Raw genomic sequence first — 18689 nt, 5'->3', positions numbered from 1 at the left:
CCTGCAGTCACGAAAACCTAAAATAATAACGCTTTTATTCACAGAACATACTCGATGTGTCCACCATTGTTCTTGATACACAACTGCTCGAAGGTCCACTGCGTGGTTTATCTTGTATGGATCCCGTTTCCCTAAACTTTGCAACACAGCTTTGTGTTATTGGCTCGCGGTCAGGATCCTGTTTGTTAAATGCAACAGCGACCTCCCTCTGTCTCCTATTTCCTATGAGTAGCATTATCTTGACTCATTCTCCCTTACTCAGATACATCTTGGGCCTGCAGAAACAAAACAATATGAATTAGTTATGTTTTCCCTATGATTCCAGACTTATGGGACACCCTGTATATATGACGAAGGCGCCATGTGCCACTGACAGATTTAGTCTTCCAGTATAAGGGGATGTTGCTGCTGCCGCCAATGTGAAAGCAATAATTCAGTCGTTTGTGGGGTAATTTTTAAAATTCGAAAATGTTGACCGTTACGTCGGCAAAAAATGGCCTAATTTTTGAAATGCATGAGGGGTTCTGTAACATCAACTGTGAAGCAGGCGGCGCTTAGTACGTTGTGCTTAATACACCTGAAGTTATAACTAGCATCGTCTGCCAGATTAAAACCACGAATCTCTGCAACAAGCGGCCATGTCTGGGTATTTTCATGTCTATTTCTCTGTTTTTTAAATATATATTAAGTACTGTAGTTCATAATGTCAATGTCAGAGACACTCAACTAGTACTACCTTATTAAAACACCTGGGTCTAATCCTTGGGTATGCTTGCATTTTATATCAAGGCTGTTTACACTGCACGTTAAGTATGTTCCGATTGGTGGTGGTTGTTTATGAGGGTAGACTGACAGCTGCCATTTTAATGTGGGCCACCCCTGAGTTTTGAGGCCATCAAGTGACTTGGCTCAGAGTCACGACTGACAACAACTAAGGTTGTGAAGCCATTGCATGCGTCAGCTCTGTCCGTCTGCAAATGTGTTGGGCACTGCTACTCTCGTGAAAATAATCCAATACCAACAAAAGCTTTTTTTATGAACTTGCGTTGCTATTCGGAACCCATCCTAAAGAAAACCAAATTTATCAAATGGTAACCCTAAACTCGGAGACTCGAGACGTGCTATGAGGACCAACATCGGCAACACGGCCCTGCCGGCCGAGGTTGCACCTTGCTGGGCAGAGCCGCTATGAGAGCGCCGTGGTCTCGTCGTGGCCTATGGACGTACTGCTTTCTGCGCGCCTTTACAGGAGCGCGACTGTTGTCATTTAAAAGCAAAAACTTCAGAGGACAATCGCATTGTTAGAAAGCGTTTAAAGAACCTAACCATACGCGTAAATTTCCATTCCTTGTTTATTACGTTGTGGTTTTTTTTTCACCATGGGGAGCCAAATGATAACAATGGACTCAGTTTGCAAGAACACTGTCTAAGCTACGCTGGTCAGCCAATCTCTCCTTACCTGCAATGCTGTCGCCAGTCTCAACGTCTTACATTTGCATACCTGTCAACCCTCTTATCAGTGCCCTACTTTATTACAGACCAATTCAGACCTTATCGGTCATAAATATCAATGTTCATCTATACAAGGTCACCTCACAAGGGAGAAACAGACACGTTTGTTTTGCCCGTATTGAAACGGCTGAATGCCGTATGGACCTGAAAATTCAATTCCCCTGTACAAGAATACAGTTAAACCGTAGGGGTTGACAGGTATGCATTTATGACATACGTAACATTTAAAGTGACGGTGTTTGGTGTGTTCCTTTATTGGAAAATGTCTTGCTTATGTTTGATGGGCCAAATAAATAGATGCAGAAATAATCCCGAGTTTGCGTCTCTGTAATGTTCGAGAACGGGCATGGGTGGTGCTGCGACTGAAGCCGGTTTCACAGCTGAGTTGTGAAAACCAAACTGTCCTCGAAATCGCGCAACTTCATCGCCTGCAACTGGTTTGTCCATCTTCTTGGTTCTTTCGGTAAAGTCACGTAGAAGGGAAATAATAAAATAATAAAAATAAAAGATAATAAAATAATTATCACGACGTTTCGGCCACAACGCAAGCAGCCGTCCTGCATTCCGACCACAGGTATTGTGGTCAATGCAAACATGATTCCTTGTAATTAAGGTGTCAGTTTTGTTGTTGATATGTCATATTGTTGATGTTGATATATTGTTAGTGTGGTTGATTTGAACAATATTATTGCTTTTTTATGTGATTATTATTGTTGTAGTTGGTTGATAGTAGGCTTGCGAGTTAGGAAACGAACAGAATACAATCCATATCGCTTGCAATTCACTTAAGTTAGATCCTGCACAAATGCGTGGGCAGTGTTGGTATACTATTAATAATATCATGAGAATAGTTTTTTTTTACCTTTTTAAATCATATCGTGAAAATGCACATTGTAACATTGCGTATTATGAACAACTACGTCGCAGCAAATCTAACCGTAACACTCGTGGTTTGGTTTCACGGAGTGGGATAATTTGCACCAAAGATCCCCCGTCTGATGGACGAGGAGGATGGACACACGTGATCCAACAGAAATCAAGAACAGCACGAGACTACAATTGTACATTACGTCTCTCTCGACTGGAGAGCACATCAAAACACTCCGCTTTTAAACACTCCGCTGCTCTGCTGTAAGTCAGCACAGAAGGGCAGTGACAATTTCCTTGCAGCTTCAATTATTGGAGTGGTGTGTCTGTATTTTCGACATAGTTGCTATGACAGTCGTATTTGCAGGAGTTGACGTGGGTCTTTTAGTGTCCCAAAGATGAGCAGGAAGTCCGATGGCCCTCTCGCTGTTAATCGGAGCAGTCTTGAAATCATCTCGCATAGCCCGATGACTCCTCCGTTTGACACAGGCTTTCGCGACCAATATTATTCGTAATACAGTTTTTCTTGGAGTAGATAGGGTAAATATGTCGCTATCCGACACAGCCAATTAGTAAGGTTTGTCACGTAAACAAAACGTGCCAACTCATTCCTACTTCATTGTACTAATTGGCTGTGTCGGGTGGTGACGGGTTAACGACACATTTATACTTACGCGATCTAACCCAAGACACCTTTATTACTGATGACCCCTGATGATGCTCTCAGCAGTCACCACCTCAGCCACAGCTTATTTAGCCTTTCATTGGCTTCTGCTTCGCATTGGGTGGCTGTGAAAAAAAGTACTAGTGTAACTTACTGATAATTTAACACGACAAAAATCATTCGGAAAAATCATCTTTATTTATCCTGGATAAATCCGATGAGCTATGAATATATTTTTAACAGATGTCCAGTAGGGGCAGGTAGGAACGTTAAAAAAATTAACAATATAATCAATTATTGGAGTGCAAAGTGTAGGAAAGATAAGCAGATAAGTAAAAATAAATACTTATAATATATAACGTATATAAGTTCAAATTGCATAAGTACATCAATTCCCATGCTTGGGCAAGGCAGCAAAAACAGTCCCAGGCTACACCAAGACAGCACACAGTAAGGATGAAAATGTAATCTCTCCTCGGACTTTCACCATCTGACACTGTTTTAGCCCGATGTATGGGCGTCTTGATGAGATAGGATTTCTGTGCAGGGTTATGATGCGAATCTGCATTCAGATAGGCATCAGTGTGTGTTTCCTTTCAGTAAACACTGTTATTTTACGATTTAGGCAGCGTCCGAGCAAAATATCCAAGAATGGGAGTGTGTTATTCATCTCCATTTCCATAGTGAACTGGATGGTTGGGTATTACGAATGAGAGATGATTTATAAATTCACTAAGTGTATCTTTACCATGTGACCAGACAACTAAAGTGTAATTCACATATCTAAACCAAAAACATGGTTTTAGTGTACTTGAAGCAAGTGCTCTTGCTTCAAATATTTCCCATGTACAGATTCGCAATAGCAGGAGGCAAAGGAGAGCCCATTGCCGCTCCTTCCTTGTGTTTAAATAAATCACCACTCCATAAGAAATAAGTGTTATTTAGACAATGGTTAGCTAGTTTTGGAATATATTTTGGTTTTCATACATTAACCCGTTAGCTCTGTTAAAAAAACCTCTTGTTTACATAATGGTTGAAAAAAATCATCAATCCCATTTTGCCACAATTGGCATCTCTCATGATGTAAATTGTGGAAGACACGTTCGGCGGCTAGTCGTGATGAATTCCAATCCACGTAAAGTATAACGAAAAACTGTTTTTTCTTCATCTTCTTGGTTCTTTCGGTAAAGTCACGTAGAAGGGAAGTAATAAAATAATAAAAATAAAACATAATAAAATAATTCTCACGACGTTTCGGCCACAACGCAAGCAGCCGTCCTCAGGTGAAAACCAGGTCTGCCGGGGAGACAGCGTCTGAATGAAACAGCACACGAGCTTGGAGCATGTATATAAGCTGGGTTGGAAGGGGGGGAAAGGGCGCTTCGACAAAATAATTTGCATATCAAGAGGAATTTAGCATATTTATGGGAAATGCAGGAATGTGATTAGTACTACATATGCCCGTGCATTATGCAAGACTAGCAGCATCAAAGGGAGGGGATATGGGAAATGCAGGTATGTGAATAGTACTAATTATGCCCGTGCATATTGCAGGATTAGCAGCATCAAAGTGAAGGGATAGGGGTAGCATTAATAAAGGGAAGGAGTGTTAATAGTATGTAGCTGCAGTAACTAAAACCAACACGTAAACAACTAAAGTATAAACTACATAGTATCATCAGTATACTAACTATACTCTACAATAAGCTGAGTTACTAACAGTAAGTAATACATTACAATTCTACGTCGTAAAAATTATATAATATGCTTCCACCTAAACTTTATTCTCTTACATCACACGAGTCTACACCGTACTATATACTGCCATAGACAAACCCAACATTAAATTATATACTGTATTGCTATAAAACACGTATACATTGTAATATAACACTATGTATTATTCTACCCACCCTAATGTATATCACACTGCTATATATTCACTATACAATTACGATACTATATATTACTTTGAAAAACTGTTTACAGAGACACTGTTTTGAGATGTAACTTTTCCCTTGCACAATTGCACTGTACGTAGCCAACCGTGATGGAGGCTTGAAACTGTTGACCTGAGCTGCGGCTTAGATAACAGCTAGGTGAAATGTTTTGTTACGTATACAACGGTATGTGTGGGTTGGCCATTATTTAGCGTCTCCTCTGCAGCACATCAATGTATCCCAAGGTCAAACAAACAGCCTTGAGGATCAGAAAGACAGGAACGAGCGCAAACACCACGAAGGTGATGCCAACTAGCAGCAGAGGCAGCCTCATGAAGTGGAGTGATTCCCACACTACGGGAAACCCCACTATCACTAGGAAGAGGCCTGGGAGGGTCAAGAGGAGATGCACGGCCATTATCAGGAGGCCATCGATGTAGCCGGGAGAGATGTATTTGTTTTCCAAACGTTCCCGAACAAAATTACGCACAAACGCACGAGCAATTACTGTAATACTGGGAGATATCCAATCATAGTAAGTCTCGAACCAGTATCCACCATTCAACTGCCATGCCAGAAGCATCAATATCCAAGTCCCCACCCAGAACCACGAGGCTCCAAGTGAAACGACAGTGACTCCAAATATAACCGAGGCCCCTGCAGTCATGCTCCAATAGGGACAGACAAGAGCAAGGAAGATCATCAGGCTGCCCAAGGCCACTACCATTTTGACAAGTGAGTGCTTAATTTCTACAATGGAGTGCGCGTACATAAAGAGGAGGAGTTTCAGTGCACGGCACGCGCCGGAGATGACTGTTCTCTTCACTGCGGTTGGGCCGTTGAATGTGGCTGCAAGAACGAGGAATGTGATGAGGAGTCCAATCCAGATGGTCCAAAGCGCCACCCACAGAGGCTGTGGTCATACATATAAATAATGTACAGAAATAATTGCCGTAAATATACAATGTTTCACTTCGCAAGATTCATATGAGCATGTTCACGAAGATGAAATAATCGATACTTAATATAACCGCAACGTGGATGTTTCTGTTGAAATGTATCGCGTAAAATCACTTACAGCCAGCCATGTAGTTAAAGTGAAGACCCAAGAGATGGTTTGTCCCATCCCCATCGTGGCACTCGTTAGGAGATATTTCACGATTTGAATGTTCGCCACACCTGTCAGCACATACACATCTGCGTGTCTGTATTGTTTCATATGGCACATTGTTTCAAAGACAAATAACTTTGATGTACGTGTTCCTGGTATTGTATTTCATTGTCCATGGCTTCTGTTGATCAATTCGAAAATATCGCAGCGCCCTCGGCATTCTGCATTGGCACACAGGTTGCCGAGCAAAGGGACACTAGTAACCAGAGCGGTAGCTAAGTGTGGTTACACACACACGCACACTCGCTTTGGCCTAAATCACGAACACATGTCAATACAAAATACACACACACAAACTGCTCAATCTAAAACTCTTATGCGTATACTGGACACATGATATAGGGTTAATCTGAGTAGGGCACAACGTTATTAAAGGGGCATGTGGCGAGATGTTGACTCCCTCGCCTAGTATGCAGGAGTCGTGGATTAGATTCCAACCCTGACGCCTGTATATTTGGAGATTGCATGTCTCTCTCTCTCTCCCCCCGTGGTCACGTGGTGCTCCGGTTTTCCTCTCCACATTTATAAACGTTCGTTTAGAATATTTGGCTGCTATAAATGTCCACATGATGAGCCGCTTCATTGAGCTATCATTCGTGGCCAGGTTGCATCTGAAAAACAGCTATGGAGCTCAGTAGGCCTTACCTGGTCAAATAAAAATAGTAAAACATATATATCTTCTTGGTTCTTTCGGTAAAGTCACGTAGAAGGGAAATAATAAAATAATAATAAAACATAATAAAATAATGTAATAATATATTATTAAAACATAATAAAATAAAAATACAACATATTAAAAATAATAATATATATTAATTTATAATTTTTTATTATTTTATAATTTCCCTTCTACGTGACTTTACCGAAAGAACCAAGAAGATGAATCCCTGCAGTCACGAAATCTTTAAATCGAAAAAAATATATAGTTTTAGTACAGATAGCAATGCTACCTTAGTCATTGACGGAGATAGCGCTGCCGCTACAGTTGCTCACAGAGAGCACTGCCGATTTAGCCACACTGTGAGAGGCAGGACGTCCACTCGTAAATCATCCTGTGAGAGACAGCACTACCGCAGTAGTCACTCACAGGGAGGTAGCATCGCCGCTCTGGTCACTCACGTGTAGCAAGGTGTGGGCTTTACCTGTGGAGTCGTTTGCACCTGAGGTGTGCTGTCGGCGGAGCTCTGGAGTACACTGTTCACCTGTATTGTGCTGTATAGGTGTTAAGCACGTGACGATTTGAGGAAGAAAAGCGGTTTCACATCCTTCATACAACCCTTGTCTGCTTTTTTTTTCTCCATCTTCGGCATTCAATGTCGTGGTCGCAAATTCTTTATCCGTAATAGAGGTGTTTTTTTGGGGGTTATATCGCGTAAATATATAAATGTGTCGTTAAACCCGCCACCACCCGACACAGCCAACTAGTAAGGGTTGTCACGTAAACAGAACGTGGCCAATTCGTCACTAGTACAGCACTAGTGTATAGTGTAGTGTATAGTAGTATAGTGTAGTGTATAGTGTCGTGTATAGTAGTGTATAGTAGTGTATAGTGTAGTGTATAGTGTAGTGTATAGTAGTGTATAGTGTAGTCTATAGTGTGGTGTATAGTGTAGTGTATAGTGTAGTGTATAGTATAGTGTATAGTGTAGTATATAGTAGTGTATAGTGTAGTCTATAGTGTAGTGTATAGTGTGGTGTATAGTGTAGTATACTAGTACATCACACCGGTGGTGTGTTGGAGAGCCAAGTCACAACATTTACAATCTGAGTACGACTTTTACGCCAGTAATTACAACTAGCTTCAACAGGTGACGGCCAGATTTGCAGAGAAGTCCACCTGTTTCGTTCCTTATATAGAGGTGTAAATGTGGTGACCACGCTTCTGCGCTCTTGCGCAAAGTGGGGGGCGGGGGGGGGTTACTGAGTCACCGTACATTATACATGTGCATTATGCGAGCCATCTGAACTTGCCCTTCCTGTCCATTGTGTGTGTTAAAATAGCCGTACCAATGGTAATCCCTATTGGAAGAATGGTGCCCTGTATGAGCACGCATTTAAACAATGTATTATTTGATGATTCACTTCCACGCAGCACTGAGTCGGTAGCCATCCGAACGGTTAAACTTATTTTTTTATTTAATCTTGATTTGAAGCTTTCGTGACTGCAGGAATCCATACTCTTTGGTTCTTTCGGTAAAGTCACATATATAACCTTGTTGTAACTGCTCTCTCGCTGGTTCAGCAGTTCCACTGCTGGATTATATTTTTGTCCGCCTGAGGACGACCGCTTGTGTTGCGATCAAAACGTCATGATTTATTTTATTTTATTTCATACCTACGTGACTTTACCGAAAGAACCAAAGAGTATTTGTTTTTCTTTCAATTTCGGTAGATTCTCTAATTAGTCTTGGCCAGTAGTAGCTAGTTTTGTACGGAACTTCCAACATGATCGAAATCAATTGAGTGTCCTTGTTGGCACGCATGTTCTGCTACTGCTGATAGTTGTATTTGGGAGTGTTTAATATTTCTCTGATGTACTTTTAGTCTCGTGCTGATCATTCGTCCTGTTTGCCCAACGTTGAGATTCGTAAGGGCACAGGGTGACCAATAAGGTCTGAATTGGTCTATAATAAGGTAGGCACTGATAAGGGGCTGACAGGTATGTAGTAGTGTAGTGATTAGTAGTGTATAGTGTAGTGTATAGTGTAGTGTATAGTAGTGTATAGTAGCATACACATACTATTTGTTCCTTTCGGGGAAAAGCCACGTAGGTATAAAATAAATCACGACGTTTCGGGCGCAACACAAGCGACGGACGTGGCTTTACTGAAAGAACCAAAGAGTATGGATCCTTGCAGTCACGAAAGCTTCAAATCAAGATAGTACCATACACGTCAACCCATACGGTTTACCCCGTATTCTTGTACATGGAAATTTAGTTTTGAGGTCCATACGGCGTACAGCCGTTTCAATGCGGGCACAAAAATATATATTTTGGTTGTGTTTCTCCCTTGTGATGGGACTTTGTAGGACGAACGTTGAGATTGATAAGGGCACGGGGTCACCAATAAAGTTTTAATTGGTCTCTAATAGGTAGACACTGATAAGGGGTTGACACGTATGCGATACAATTATCAAAGCTATGCTAACTTCAGCACGCCGGTGCGTTGGAGAGCAATCCACAGCATTCAAGACGCGACAGATTTACTGATATGGATGCGTTCAGTGGAGGAGGGCTGTATGAGGTGCATTGTATTTACGCGATCTTAACCAAGAAACAATTATGAATCACAATACCATACGAAATCAATCACCTTACTCATACCTGTCAATACTCATTGGTTATTTCGGTAAAGTCACAAATAAAATTAAATCGTAATAAATCACGACGTTTCGAAAGCAACGCAAACGCTCGTCATCAGGTCAAAATGAGGCAAAACACATAGACAGGGAATAATAATAATAATAATGCAATTTATAACGCGTGCATATTTGCGGACGTAACGGCCGCAACTCAGAGGCGTGGAGCCAAGCTCAGAGTCGCCCGAAAGCATGATTGTAGAGGTGAGTTTTTAAGTCTCTCTTGAAGGAGGCGATTGAGGTGATGCTGCAAATGTGCAGAGGGATAGTGTTCCAGACTGTTGGGGCTGCCACCGAGAAGCGGCGCATAGACATGACCATCCTGGATCTTGGTATCAAGAGGAGGTCGTGAGTCGCGCTGCGCAGGCATCTGCCGTGTGCTGAGCTGCAGATGTGAAGGCATGGTGGCAGAGGCAGGCGATCTTGTATATGACCCTACTGCCGACATCATTTCTCCCTCTACCAGTCCATGGGGGGCTCCCATCGTGCTCGTGAAAAAGCACGATGGGTCCCTGAGGTTTTGCGTTGATTTTCGTCGCCTTAATAAGATCTCTGTGGCTGACGCATATCCGCTCTCCAGGATGGACGAATCTTTGGATGCTTTAGCAGGGGCACGGTATTTTTCCACATTGGACCTGCTATCGGGATTTTGGCAACTCCCCCTTGACGAGGTGTCGAAACCCAAGACTGCGTTTCGGACACCTGTGGGCCTATTTCAGTTCAATTGGCTGCCTATGGGACTCCATTAAGCTCCCGCATTGTTCCAGCGGCTAATGGAATTGGTTTTGTCCGGCCTTCAATGGGATACCTGTTTAATTTACCTGGATGACGTCATCGTCTTCAGTAGAACGTTAGAGGAGCACCTCCAACGTTTGAAGGCAGTGTTCCTCAGGATGAGGTCCGCTAATTTGAAATTTAAGCCGCAAAAGTGCCATTTACTCCGGGAATCGGTGCGGTACTTGGGGCACATCGTGGGCCGTTCGGGTATCTCCACTGATCCCGATAAGACACATTGTGTCAGTTCTTGGCCTACGTCCACTTTGGTCAGCGAGGTCCGTAGTTTTATCGGGTTTGCCGGCGATTCGTCGAACAATTTAACACCATAGTCAAACCCCTGCATGCTTTGACAGCAAAAGGGGTGAAATTTCACTGGGGGCCGGAGGAGGAGGCCGCTTTTCGCTCCCTTCGTGACGCCTTGGTGAGTGCTCCGCCCTTGTGTTATCCTGAGTTCACCGAGCCGTTTTTGCTTGAAACAGATGCCAGTAACACTGGTATTGGCGGAGTACTCTCACAGGTGATCGGGGGTGTCGAACCGTCGTCGCTTACGGTAGCAGGGTTTTGTCGCCGGCGGAAGAGAGGTACTGCGTAACCCATCGCGCGTAATTGGCTATTGTTTTTTTTATCCAACAGTATCGACCGTATCTCTACAGCCGACACTTCACTGTCCGTACGGACCACGCGGCGCTTCAATACGCGCTTCGTGTTGACCAGCCATTGGGGCAGTTGTCCCGATGGTTAGAGGTCCTTCAGGACTACCAATTCACAACCACTTACCGTAAGGGTGTTCGCCATACGAACGCAGATGCCCTGTCACGGTTGTCACCGGGCACGGAACGTGCATGTTTTTTGGGATCGGGACGTTGCAAACCCCAGACTGTCGTCCCTCCTGCGGCTCTGGCCGCCGCGGTTGATGCACCGCGACCCGAGAGTCCCTTCTCTCCCACGAGTGGGGATTCATTGCTTCAATTAACCCTCGTTGACTGGGGCCAGCTCCAAATGGGAGACGCGTCCCTGCTCGCGCTGCGTCGCAAGGCAAATGGTTCCGCAGAAGGCGTGGTTGGCGTCGATTCATGGATATTGAAACAGGGGCTCCTTATGAATTGGGACGGTAGGTCCCTTCGCCATAGACTCGTTGTGCCATCTGCCGTGCGGGGTAGGGTTGTTCTTGCCGCTCATGAACAGATGTTACATTTGGGGTTTCACAAAACCCTTGCCATGCTCCAGCATGATTACTATTGGCCGGGCATGGCAAGGGATGTGTCCATCATGCTCAAGGGGTGTGTGCAGTGCGCCCAACGGAAACAGCCTTCCAATGCGGCTAACCCACCGTTGCAATCCATTCAGGTCTCGCGCATCAATGAACTTGTTGCGCTTGATATTCTGGGGCCCTTTCCGTCGACACCTAGGGGTAACAAGTACCTGCTGGTTGGCGTGGAATATTTCACTCGATGGCCGATGGCCTGGCCACTTGCCATCCAGTCGGCAGCAGCCGTTACCGAGGCCTTTGTCCAGGGCTATGTCCTGGACACGGGAGTGGTTGCAGACCGTTCAGGGATATTTCTTTTCGAGCACCTTGCTACGGGAGGTGTGCGACCTCTCAGGCACTAAAAAGGTGCATACCTCCCCGTACCACCCGCAGACTGATTGAATGGTGGAGCGGCTCCACAGGACAATTACGTCCATGTTGTGCCATCAGGTGTGCGAGGCTCAGGTGGATTGGGACTTACAAATTCCAGGTGTCCTCGCCGCCTACAGAATGGCTCTCCACGCGGAGACGGGGTTTTCCCCCTTCTTTCTTATGTTTGGCCGGGACTTTGATCCGCCCATGGATGCCCAGTTGGGGATTCCGGAACCCCGTGCTAAATCCAAATTGGCTGATCACATAAAATGTAACATTTCAAAATTGGCCGAGGCACGGGAAGTGGCGGCACAGAATTCAGAATTCGAACGCTCGCCAGAAGGTGAACGAGCGGTTACGTGCACATCAGATACACACGCACGAGTGGAAGCCGTGCAATAAGGCCTTGGTTGCACTACCCGCAGGCGCCATTGGCAACGTCCCCAAAACTGCTGAGGCCATGGCGAGGACCGGTCGAGGTTGTACAGGTTGCACGCCCACAATGTGTTCGGATTAAGTGGGGGAAGCGTTGTTGATATGTTCACCCCTCCCGACTGAAACCTTTCACTGCACCACATACCTTTCCTACATGTCAAAATGGCCGAGCGTATGATGTGTCCGTCGACTCGGGGGATGGGGTGCCGCTGCCTGATCCTCACATGCCACTAACTGTTCCGCTTCCAGGTGCCCCGGAATTGACGGCCTCCGAACGTCAGCAGCCGGATCCCCAGGACACGTGCGGAACCGGGGGACCCGGTTCAGGCCTTCAAGGGCTATCAGCCATGCCCTGTCCCATACGACCGGATCCACCAGGTTGCCCGTGTCAGGGCGGCCACCTTCACTGTCCGGATGTCCCGCTTCTCCCCGCGTCGGGCGTGTCAGGTCGCGGGCACGGGTCACGTGGAGGGGGTAATGTCGTTTTTTTTTTCTTTTTCATCAATGTTGTATGTATGTTCATGATGTTGAGTATGTTGGTGGGTTGGGTTATTTATTGGGGCGTTCGGTTCTTGTTGTCGTGTTATTGTTGTTGTTATGAGGCACACACACGGTTCTGGTTTTTGTTGTATTCTTTATTGGAAAATGTTGTTGTAGCCGGGCCGACTGCAGTGGGGGGGGGGGTGATGTAGAGGTGTTACATAACGGGGAGAAACGGGCAGTTACACTGGGGTGTCTACATCCACGTCCGCAAACGGTTACCACCCTGGGGGGCTGTGTGGGGGGGGGGGGAGTCTGGGATCCCACACAGCCCCCGCCCCTCGAGGGCATGTTGGTATATAAGGCGTGGAGTGAGAGAGCTGGAGGTAGTTGTTGGGTACATATGAAGATGAAGAGCCAGTGAAGACTGAAGGCCAGCTAGCTAAACCTGAAACTACCCTGACTCGCTGTTCTTGTAAGAGCCGAGCAGGGCAAGCCAGTGGCGACCTCATAGCAGTGAGGTCTGATGTCCTTATAAGGGCCAGACTCGTGTGGCTGAGGGTCGGAACCTGCGCCGAAGCTGGGCCAGGTTAGCGAGCCTATTTTTGGGGAAGGTCTGGGATCGAGGGAAGTAAGGAGTTAACGGGGAGCGTTAGCTGGGGAACACTTCCTCTAATAGACCGGGTGAAGAGGCCAATACCTCTTCGAGTGTTAGAGTCGTTACTCTGCTGTACTGAATTCAATTGTAATACATACGTGTTGCCTCCAACTTCTCCTGCGTCACATATGCCCGTTACACTTACATCACACTTGCATAACTCGATACACTTCATTGTATTATCCAGATTGATACGACCCTAATTATCATAACTGCATGCATTAGCATAATCACATACATTTGCATACCTTAACAAAATGACACCTCCCTAATTAGCATGCATTGTGCACAATTACACATTTTTCCATTTTAATTTACATAATTTTTCAAGAACCGACATAGTTATCAACTGTCCTTAGCGCAGATAATGGAGAGTTTGGCTCTAGAAAGATTAATCGTAGTGGTGCACTTGTGATCATATCATACACATTTGAACCACCTTAAGGTGCTATATGGTATAAGACGAGTACGCACGAAACTAGAAGAGTGGATGGGAATGTAAAATGTGGTTGTGGCAAAGGTGTGGAATACAATGGAAATTAAATTAGTATATTGATAGGTGGCCGTGGAGTGAGACCGGGAAGACTGAAGTGGTGAGGATAAGGTTCAGCTATGAGAACACGCGGATGTCGGACAGCGTTTGGGGTTTGTTATAACGCCCCCTACCTATATGCACCATTTCATTTATTTCCAGTATTCCTTAGATCAATCTGGTCCAATTAACCTTCCCAGTCCTAATGGTGCCTTTTATTCTTTAGGGAGACACGCGGGGGGGGGGGGGGGGGGGGGGGGGGGGGGGGGGGGGGGGGGGGGGGGGGGCTCCATTTTAAAGACCGCAAGGGAACACGTCAGCTTCAAGTAGTGGAACTGCTTGCATTAAGATCAACCCAAAGTGGACCTTTCAAGGAAATGTTTATTTTAGTTTTTTTAACCAGGAGACAAGCATGCAAGGCGACCAGGTGGAGCCGTTGTGCAACAAGCACCATTCAAGCCAAAAATAATCGTTCGAATCCTTGCTTTATTCCATGCCGTGCGTACATGTTAAACATCTGCATCACTGCTTAGCCAGCATCCTCTTCGAAGCAAAGCCCAAGCCCACGAGGATGATGGAAGCAACCGCTGCAATGGCCACCCCACACCAGGGTAGTTCAGGATCTCTGCTGTAAAGGAGGCAATAGATGGGGCAGCATGTAAGGCGAGGTCATAGAAATACATTTTGCAATTAGGACACATCAGGATGCGTTTAAAACTGCGAAATCATTGAAGTGTAAGACGAATTCTAGCTTGCTGGATTAACACTTCTGTTAGAGGGCCTAGAGTTTTTAAATCGAGACCTGGCCTAAAGTATAAATCATTATCATGTTGCTTTGAAAACCAGCACCACGCAAAATGAAAAGACAAACACACAGCAGGACAGGGCGGCATCCTCGCTGTAGACAAAGGGTCCTCTGGTGAAGATGTAGACCAGGGTATCCACGGTCTCCAAGCTGCTCCTCCTTTTCCTGGCCAGACATCCTTGATGGCAGCGAGAGGCAGTCAAAGAAGCCTTGCAAGCTATCAATGCAGCATGGATGTACACCTGCAGAAGAGTGAAAGGGAGGTTTTTAAAAAAAGCATGTGCAATTTAAGGGGATGTGAACACCCCAGGAGACACCCAAACGAATCATTAGCAATCAATGTTTTACCATTGGGTAAGTCCAAGTTGATAAAATGAGGAAAACCCATTGCAGAACAGAAGTTCTAAATTAGACAAATGAGGCCAAGTTGTAAACTTTCCCCAGGCCATTCTTGATGCACGGCAAAGCATAGACAAGGCTCGACCCTACCACTCGAAGTTCATGATCGCTTTTACCATGGTGGGACATGGAGCTCACGTAATTTGTATCTTGAGAAGTGAATGCGAAGGCTGGGAAGGTGAAGCGGCGGTGACGGTGACGTTCAGTGCTGTCACGCAGATGCCTACAGAAAGAGAAAGGCCACAGATTAGGCAAGAAATAGAGGCTCAAGTACACTTCAGCCAGTGTCAAGCACGAGAATAGAAAAACAACACACCCTTCTTTCACGAGATAGTATTTTCGCGGATCAAGATGGTTATTGGTGGGAGTTGCATAGAGGTCGACGGTGAACAGGGAAAGGTCGAGGCCGGTCTTGAGGGACAACTGAAGATAGAGGGTTTGACGTAGCTGCACCGCGAGGGGGTAGTCGGTGGGCAGGTATGGCGCCAGGAACGTTGAGCTTTTGTAGAAATCCATCTTCAGTTCCAGATCGGCATAGACGGTCTGGTTGAGCACAACCTTGGTGCTGTTGGGCTGGAGTGCTAAAGACGACAAGAGCTCCGTCCTCGGAATCTTGCAGCTATTATAAAAATGAAGGGGATAATGCAAAGAAAAGCGCATCAGTGTCTCGGTCTTAACAAATTAAATCCTATCATTACAATCGCAGAGTTTAGTTCAAACTACGGTGCATCAAAACTCTACTCAACAAAATGGGTCACGTGAACAGGTACCAACAATCATGGGTTTCAGTTCGGCAGTAAGTTGTGAAACGAATGACAAATTTAGCTTTTGGACAAGACCTTTCATTTGAAGGCATGCCAATCGGGACAATATCCAGGAAGTTACTGGAAGGGTCGTTACGACAGGCTTCGTCAAACCATTACATGGAATAGCAAGAATGGTTTAAGAGACAGCGATAATCTGTCTGTCAAGCATGGGTCTTGGTCACATACATTGCATTGACCAAGATGTACACGAAGTCGTAGGTGATGATGCCGAACGTGGTACTGGGCAGAGAAATCGTTTGAGAGAAGACGATGTCTGTGCTCGTTTCCTGTGGGGGGGGGGGGGGGGGGGGGGAAAGATACAAGGCAGATTAGAGTCGTTTGCAAAAAACAAGCAGTCAAGTTAAAGCACTTTATATAAAAGTTAATATTGGAGACCTCAAAGACAGTGCCATATTCTCCGAGCGAGATGTTGAACCTGATGTACGGCCCAGTTTCTGTCAATCTGCATGCAGGAGTTGCAGAGTTCATGACGAGATCAGAAGCGCCATAGCCCAGCAGGACGCTTTTCGCGATCGTCGCAGACATCCTCTCATTGACGCATTCCACCACATAGGTGACACCTGTAAAGACGTTCAATGAGACCCACGGACATCAGGTTATGAAATTTAGTGTCCGATGGCACACGCGCAAGGAAGAGCCAAATACATTTGTAAAATGAAAACCCCCACAAAGAATAGTGCAGGTCAGAACTAATTCCACTAAATGCATTGCATGTTGACCATATTTTGCTCTTTAAACTATTGCTCCGTGAAAAAGCAGAAGGGTGTGTGCACATTGCTAACTTTATATATTTAACCCGCAATGTAAAAAAAGAGATTTCTACGTAGTGCAGAACATGTATCTGTGCCCCTTTTCAATACGGTTGCAATATTGCAATGTTAAAAATATAAATTCCATGCCTGCTTGGACCAACTGCACATGATGCAACTTCATTGCCCCCCCCACCCCCAGCACTTGACCTACAAATCTGCAATATGAGAGTTAAAACAAACCAGTGCATATTGTTGAGTCTTTCGGTAAAGCCACGTAGACAATAAAATAACGACGTTTCGATCGCAATAAGCAATCGTCATGAGGTGAAAATAGGAGCTGCCGAGGCAGGATGTTATAAAGGATTGAGATTGGTGTAGTCCAAGGATCAGCGAAGTGGGCTGGGCCAGAGATAAAATTGGCAGATGAGGTATACTGCATCGCAATTGAGATTGTCTTAGGTGGCAGTCCCGTGTCACGTGCAAAGCATTGTGTATTACCCGCAGGGATCGTAGATGGCGGAAATTCCTCATCATCAATAGCCCTCAAGCCACGGTTGGCAGCTCGATGTCCTTCAAGGAGAAGCACAACAGCAGGGTTAAAATTTAGCATTTAAATCAAAAGGTACAAAGCTTTCACTCGCGCCACAGCATTTCCTCCATTTAGTTCTGACGCTTGCTTGGAGTGTTCCACACTATTTTTGACCAATAGATTGTCCCAGTAACCAGGGAGATCCAGCTTTGTTAGGACGTTAAATATTACTTCACAGGAAGACTAAACGAGTCGAAAGGATTGCATGCAAGGAGGCGTTGATGAACGGCAAGCAAACAAAGAGAAGCAAGGTGGCTATTATTATGCACTGCGAATGCAACTGGTATTGGGCAAACATTCTAACTACACGAAAACCCTGCCCATGGCGGTGGTTTCGGTCGACAAATCTGACTTCTTACGAAAAAGCGGTCGTTTTAATCACCCTCCCCCGTTTCAGGTTAATCCACACCAATTCAAACAGGACCAAATAAGTCAGGATGTAAAGTAGGACTAATATTTATGAATTCTTTTCACACGTGTTGGATAGTAAGTGTATAGAATAAACAGGTCCCTGCTGGGTGGGCTGGTAGGAACGAATAACCAAAGAATATAAACATAATGTATTATTACACTTGTTTAGCCAGGAAAGCCTCACCGAGTGTAAAGGTTTTTGAAAGGTTATGCCAAGTGTTTGCAGTAGGGGGCGATGTTGCTACACAGACGGACAGACGATATAATCTATTGTAGGCTGGTTCACTTCGTTCTTACCAGTAAAATACCACGTACATATACCGTGTAGTACACGTACTGCACACCACGATAAGCGTACGTGGCTGAAACGAACACACGACCTGGAACCAGCAATGGGCTGCATTGGAGACAAGATGGCGCGTGTGCTTCTGAAGCAGTACAGTACTTAATGCATACGCGAATTTTGCAGTCAAATTTACCAGGGCCACCATTAAGAGTTCACTCAATGGGGATTACACGTAACACCAGACGCTTATTACAATTTGCCAGGCAAAGTCTGAGAAAGGGAATAGATTCTTAGGCGACGTCGAATAAATCACTAATAAACAAAGAATACAAGACAGAGTTCGATACATTACAGCAATTCAAATATTGTACTGCGTTTCTGTTCGATGGTTTTTTAAATCAATAGGTTTCATTGTCAACCGTACGAGTTGCCATGAGAGCTTTATTGCGCTTAGCAACTTTCTCTTCACAAGCTTAAAAACACGCAGCGAGGGACGTGTGAGAAGCCTCACCTACGAAGCCCGGATCCGCAGACAAAACACCGACTACGCAGAGCACCACGACCCAGGAAAGCAGAGACTCCATGTTAATTATCAAGTGAGAG

The 18689-nt window shown here is 45.0% G+C and overlaps 1 protein-coding gene and 1 long non-coding RNA gene across 4 annotated transcripts; both read right to left on the bottom strand.

Moving 5' to 3' along the window:
* Positions 1–3222: 3222 nt before the first annotated feature.
* Positions 3223–7959, bottom strand: LOC144736948 (uncharacterized). Its single transcript, XR_013588851.1, has 3 exons — positions 7297–7959; positions 6062–6162; positions 3223–5896 (listed from the first exon to the last, which is right to left on the bottom strand). It is a non-coding gene; the product is annotated as an uncharacterized LOC144736948 (long non-coding RNA).
* Positions 7960–14380: 6421 nt separating this feature from the next.
* Positions 14381–18689, bottom strand: LOC144736846 (CUB and zona pellucida-like domain-containing protein 1). Of its 3 annotated transcripts, XM_078619493.1 has the most exons (9): positions 18598–18646; positions 17299–17370; positions 16948–17015; positions 16424–16608; positions 16214–16314; positions 15538–15840; positions 15360–15444; positions 14893–15064; positions 14381–14645 (listed from the first exon to the last, which is right to left on the bottom strand). In XM_078619493.1, exons 3-9 carry the CDS (start codon positions 16979–16981, stop codon positions 14527–14529), a joined length of 999 nt encoding a protein of 332 aa, XP_078475619.1. In that variant the 5' UTR covers positions 16982–17015; positions 17299–17370; positions 18598–18646; the 3' UTR covers positions 14381–14526. The 3 variants fall into 3 exon arrangements, with proteins under 3 accessions (XP_078475619.1, XP_078475617.1, XP_078475620.1); XM_078619491.1 differs by lacking the exon at positions 16948–17015 and having other exon boundaries at positions 14891–15064; positions 18598–18689; XM_078619494.1 differs by lacking the exon at positions 16948–17015 and having other exon boundaries at positions 14381–14642; positions 18598–18689.

The sequence above is a fragment of the Lampetra planeri genome, chromosome 63, assembly GCF_965212315.1.
Source record: "Lampetra planeri chromosome 63, kcLamPlan1.2.h2, whole genome shotgun sequence".
In the NCBI taxonomy this organism is placed as follows: Eukaryota; Metazoa; Chordata; class Hyperoartia; order Petromyzontiformes; family Petromyzontidae; genus Lampetra; species Lampetra planeri.
Note: the sequence above shows the minus strand (reverse complement) of the source record. Positions and strands in the feature narration are given on the sequence as shown.